Here is a 6,095-nt window from a genome sequence, read left to right on the forward strand (position 1 = left end):
TTTGTATTTTTAGTAGAGACGGGGCTTTCACCATGTTGACCAGGATGGTCTCAATCTCTTGACCTCGTGATCCACCCGCCTCGGCCTCCCAAAGTGCTGGGATTACAGGCTTGTGCCACCGCACCCGGCCGACTAAAATGTTTTACTAAGCTACAGAGAAAGATGCAGTTATGCAGTTACCATTTATTACCAAACAAGGAGCATACATAATTATATCCATGAACAATTTTCCTAGTAGCTAAACTCAGCAGAAATTTATGTCAATCCATGTGTGAAAAACATTCTGTAACACATTTAGCAATATAATTAACTATTATTTTGCCAGAGACATCAAAACAATTTCACAAGGCAGTTTCTCAATTAGGCCTCTGTATAAAAAGAGCAAGGATAAAAATAAACTACAATTTAAGGGCATCATTTCTGCAAAGACTGAGACACTACAGGCCAAACAGCAATAATTTTGCTTTCTCAAAGGCTAATGAAACAAAAGAAATAACTTAAAAAATCTAGACAGACACTTAACATAGCTATGAGACCATGGTAGACCACACTGACAATGCATTAGAATCACCTGCGATGAAGTGTTAGATTAAGTTTAAAATTAAGCTTTCTAACTAGTGTCTATAATGTAACTATTACATACTATTGATTAAAGAAAGTGCCACAAACAGGTATGATGATTAATGAAATAAAAGATATATAGAATTTAGCAGGGAAACTTCCATACAGTTGACATTAAGTAAATGTTATTTTCTACCTTCCAGAAGAGAGTAATGAAAGCTGGCATTCTGTTACGGAAAATAGGAGTCACACTTCTATTTTTGTCCAGAGAGGATGAGGCTAATCTACCATAATCACAGTTCTTTTGAGGAATACTTAATTTTCTCAAATTCACGTAACATAATTTTTTATGAAGAAGTTAATATACATATATAAACTTTAAACTTGCTGGGCTTTCTTTTTTAGGAAGTGAGTATACAAAAGTGGCACCTTTAGGTATATTTGTTTGTAATAAAAGACACTTATTTAGTGTAATTGCAAAAATCCAAACCAAAGTTATCTGCAAAGGGATTATCTTTAAAATTAATAAGAATGCATTTATCTTAATAAGTATTTTCATTAAAATTAAAAAATAACAATTTTAGAGTTCAAAGGGACCTTACAGATTTTCTAAATCAAGTCTCTTGTTTTAAAAGATGAGAAAACTATAGACTAAAATGGTTAAATGATAAAGGCCAAAGAGCTAGCTCAGCAAGAGATTTCAGCATGGGAACTTCCTAACTTCCAGTACCTCCTTCTAACAGTAGGCTGCCTCTTGTGGTTCTAACTCCTCTGCCTTGGATGAGCGTACTGGTTGCCTCTTACTCTATTCTGAGGCATAGCTGTCATTTGTAACTTTCCCATAAAATTAGAATTTTCCAACCTGTTTTCTGAATGAATAATTTTACAACTGAACATGTTAATCCTCAGATTTCTAAATTTCAAAGCAATAAATACAGAATTCAAAAAATACTTGATTCACACGTGCAATATATATAATCAAACTGCAAAGAAAAATCCTCCTCTCCTGGATAATTCAGTTTACAACTATCACATGCTGAGACTATGTTAAATGCTGGAGATATGAAGATGATTAAGACATGGCCCTTGCCCTCAAGTATAATAGCTTAGAGCCTGGGAGGAAAAAAACTTTAAGCTAACAATTATAGTGTGCTTGTTAAGGACTGAAAAAGGACTGGGCAGGAACCTGGGCAGACAGATTTAGAATGATGGGATCAGACAGTGGTTCCCAAATGAGCTACTGAACAACAATAGGAAGAAAAGGCAATAACTACCCATATTTAGCAGAATTCAAAATGAATTATAGTGGAGCCACTTCAATTGATTCGAGGAGAAAATGAAAACTGTGTTTTCACACAGCAGTTATCGAATAACTCTCTAATAACAATTAGACTATTTTTCAGTGGGAAGAACCAGATTGCATCGTGGCTGCATAAAAAGCAAAACATAGGTCTTATATTATTTCTTAGCAAAATTTTAAATCATTATTTTAAAATCAAAGAAAAAGACTGCATCCAAAACTCGTCTAGTTAATATTCATGGAAGCTCTCTGCAAAGCTGCATAAAGTCCTCCTCAAAATTCCAGGATACAATTCCCATATGTTACAAGAGAAATGACAACCTGGAGAACCAGTAGCCCAAGAAGGAAGAAAACTACCACTTATTTTGTTTTCTTAAACCTATCACTTGGGATGCAAATCACTCAGATTCCTTGATACTGACTTTCAGCTGGAAGATTTAGAAAAGAGAAGCACAGGAGACACTTTTATTTACATATTTAAGCAAAAGGAGAGGTGAGAAGAAAATCAGAGTGTGAAGATAAGCGTGAAAGAAATTAAGAAAGTGAAGCCATGAAAGAGAAAAGGGTTGGGCAAGAACCCAAAAACCAAAGACATAAGAAAGGGTGGAAGAAGAGAGATTGACTGAAGGATGGTTTTGGAAAAAGTGATACAGAAAGACAGGAAATGAGGGGGAAAGAAGAGGCGGGGGGCTGTCTAAAAAAAGACTGAGAGGGAATGAGAGACAGGAGAAAGTAATTAACTGAGGCCACCTCCATCGGGGAGAACACGAAATCGTAATATGAAAGGTAGAGGAATCTACAGAGAAGCATCGAGTTTAACCTCCTTTTCCTCAGCCTCCACGCCCCAGAGAGAGAGGCAGAAGTGATTCCCAAGTCCCGGGGAAGGAGTTCCGGCGCAGCCTTCAGAAACCACAACCCGCGAGTTGGGGCAACGTCCAGCGGGTCCCCGGCCCCTCTCCATCCCCTTCGGCCGCTGGGCGGGGCCCTGGGCGTCCTGGTTACCTGGACAAGGAGTCCACGCTGGGCGGCCGAGCCGCCGCCGGCTGGGAGCCAAGACTCTCGCAGCTCGAGCTCTTCTCCATGGCGCGGCAGGGGCAGCAGAGGAGAAGGCTGAAGCGGTCTTCGCGGCTGCAGGGCGGGAGAAGCAGAGGGCGGAGTGCTTCGGGCAGTGGCCGCAGTCAAGCCAGCGCCGACCAGGGAGGGAGACCGGAAGCGGCCATGTTCCCCCAGAGTGCACCGCGCCTGGAGGCTGCGGGGGAGCGGGAAGACCCCACTGCGCGGCTCAAACGCCTTCCCCGACGCGCAGTACGCGCAGTACTCGCAGTGTCCGGCCGGGCGACCTCTGGGCTTGGGGAAAGGGAGGTGGGGGCTTCCAGAGTGAGACGCTCTGGCGAAGCGGGAGGGATGGAGGACCAGACCCTTGGGGAAGGAGGAGAAATCCTAGGTATAAGAGGAATGAGGGAACATTAGCCATGAGGGTCTCAGGAAAGAGCTAAAGACCTGAGGCCAGGAGGATGGTTGAGACAGGAATGTGGAGATTGAGGAAAACATGAGGACGGGATGATGAGAGAAAAGTGAGGGGAAGAGGAATGGGGAGGAAACTGATAAACATACAAAAAGAATTATGCACATATACTACAGGATGCGGTGACATTGGATATTCTACCCTAGGAGAAGGCAAACTTTTACCGATTTTTCCCTGCCCTTTCAAATTCCCCTGCCTAGCAGTAAGGGAGTGTGGAGGGATAGAACTGAGATAAGAGAAAAGGAACTGGATAAAGGGAAAATGCTTCTGCTAGGATTTTTGTGTTACAGAGGACACAGGAAGGCCATAAGAACACCATAAAGGAGTTTTTCTGATTGAGATTGAATCCCAATCATCTCATGTATGGGGTGTAAAATTATGCAAAGATTATTCCTTTTAAAAAAAAATCTCATGATCCTTAAAAAATTTCCTTGCTAGGATAAAATTATATTAATTTAAATTACTTTTAATTTACAATGTACAACTGATGTCTTTTAAGAAACCTTATAGTTGCAATGCAGTGTTAACTTGCAAGGACATTCCCCAGAAGAAAACTTAGCTTAGTTGTGCTCAGTGTAAGCCAGAGTAGTTACTGATGAATGAGTGTGTGTTTAAGCACAAAAGGGTCTGCCGTTCTGTTTCCTTTTTTCAGTTTGGCAAGGACTGACAGCTACCGATTGTTTTTATTTCCATAATTTTTAAGAGACATTAACTGTACTCTGTAGGCAAAGGGAGTCGATAGTCAGAAACATTTTTTAACAAACTTAAATATCTGCAATGACTCATAGAAGAATTTCCTTATTTCTTCACCATCTCTTACCTGCCTTCCAAAATGCTGACTCATTGTCAGCTACTTACATTTCCTCAGTATGGTGAAGACTGATGAACCCTTGAATGGGAGACCCATGTACTTTCTTCTACCCATTTCATTCCTAGCATTGTGTTAATAGAACCCTCAGAACCTTCTGCCTGATGTAACAATATGTGTATGGTTCTACCTAGTGATTAATAAAGAACAGTGTAGTTAAAAATGTAGAGACGTTGGAACCAGACAAACCTGCGTCGGAATCCTGTTTCTGTCACTACATTTGCTGTATGCTTGTGGTTAAGTTGTTTCTCATCTCTAAAATGGGAATAAAAATACCTATGTAATAGGTTGTTTTCCTCTATACAGTATGGTCTCAGTAATTAGATCTATTATTACTCGTTTTTCCACTGAACTTACTGCTTTACTTCTAACCTGGCTGGTAAAATGGTAACTTCTCAGAATGAAAACACAAGCAAAGAATATCAGCTGAAAATTAATTAGTGAACCCTAATTAATTAATGAACTCTAAGTGAAAAGAAAAATGAAAAAAATGATTAACTCGAGACTTAACCAAAAGTTTATTAATTTTCAATTTGTAACCTGGGCTGTTTTTTCTCAAAACTATCTGCAGGAAGGAACAGTGTTTTGTTTTTAATTTCTAAACCATCACCAACCAATACCTTTTTAAAATATAAGAAAAATTAATTACAGTTGGCCCTTTATACCCATGGGTTCCATGTCCTCAGATTCAACCAACCACAGATTGAAAAAAATTTTTTAATTGTAAAAATCAACAATAAAATAATACAAATAGAAAACAATACAGTGTAACAACTGCATAACACTTACATTGTATTAGATGTTATAAGTAATCTAGAGTCAATTTAAAGTATATAGGAGGTTATACATAGGTTATTTGTGGATACTGTGCCATTTTATATAAGGGACTTGAGCATCCTTAGATTTTGCTATTGTTGGGGGTCCTGAAACCAATAACCTGAAGATACTAAGAAATAACTGTACTAGGAAAATTAAATTTAAGTAAAAGGCATGCAAAATACAAGGCCAAATTGTTTATTAGATTTAACAGACACTACTCCATGAAAGTTTCATAAAACTTCCTAAACACTTATTCTCATATTGCCTTTATCTCACCATAGACTGACAATAGTTCATGTGTGGATACTACACCAAAAAACTGTTGAGACCTGATAATAATGTTGCAGAATACAAAATCAACATCCAAACTTAGTTGCATTTCTATACATCAATAATGAAATGGCCAAAAAAAAAAAATCAAGAAAGCAATCCCATTTATAAATACTACAAAACAAACAAACAAACAAACAAACCAACCACAGGAATAAGTTTAACCAAGGAAATAAAAGACCTCCTCAAAGAAAACTATAAAACTCTGATGAAGGAAATTGAAGAAGATGCAAACAAATGGAAAGACATTTTATGGTCATGGAACAGAACAATTAACATTATTAAAATGACCATTCTACACAAAGCGATCTACAAATTCAGTGCAATGTCTATCAAAATATCAGTGTCCTTTTTCACAAAAAAAGAAGAAAAATTCTAAAATTCACATAAAACTAAAAAACAGCCTGAATAGCAAAAGGAATCCTGAGCAAGAAGAACAAAGCTAGAGGCATCTGACTATCTGACTTCAAAAGATAAATAAATATAAGGCTATACCTACAGCGGGGTATTGGTATAAAAACAAACACACATGCTAAAGGAACATTAGAGAGCATCCAGAAATAAATACATGCGTTTACAGCCAACTGATTTTGGAGAGACATCAAGATTATGCTTACACTGGGGGAAGGATAATCTCTTTAATAAATTGTGCTAGGAATATTGGATATCCATATTCAGAAGAATAAAACTGG

General features: G+C 38.2%; 1 protein-coding gene across 4 annotated transcripts in view; it reads right to left on the reverse strand.

Moving 5' to 3' along the window:
• MTMR2 (myotubularin related protein 2) overlaps positions 1 to 3,288 on the reverse strand; it is an 89,885-nt gene extending 86,597 nt beyond the window's left edge. For 2 of the 4 annotated variants that reach the window (XM_037730212.1, XM_017505269.2), the window contains exon 1: positions 2,864 to 3,118. Coding sequence is in view for 1 of the 4 variants with exons in the window: in XM_017505268.2 (XP_017360757.1) it covers positions 2,864 to 2,943 (80 nt within the window). In the remaining 3 variants the exon portion in view is untranslated. Of the gene's footprint in view, positions 1 to 2,863 lie in introns of all 4 variants that reach the window. The other 2 variants (XM_017505268.2, XM_017505271.2) reach the window with 2 other exon arrangements.
• Positions 3,289 to 6,095: the final 2,807 nt, after the last annotated feature.

The sequence above is a fragment of the Cebus imitator genome, unplaced genomic scaffold (assembly GCF_001604975.1).
Source record: "Cebus imitator isolate Cc_AM_T3 unplaced genomic scaffold, Cebus_imitator-1.0 Scaffold336, whole genome shotgun sequence".
NCBI classification, from domain to species: domain Eukaryota; kingdom Metazoa; phylum Chordata; class Mammalia; order Primates; family Cebidae; genus Cebus; species Cebus imitator.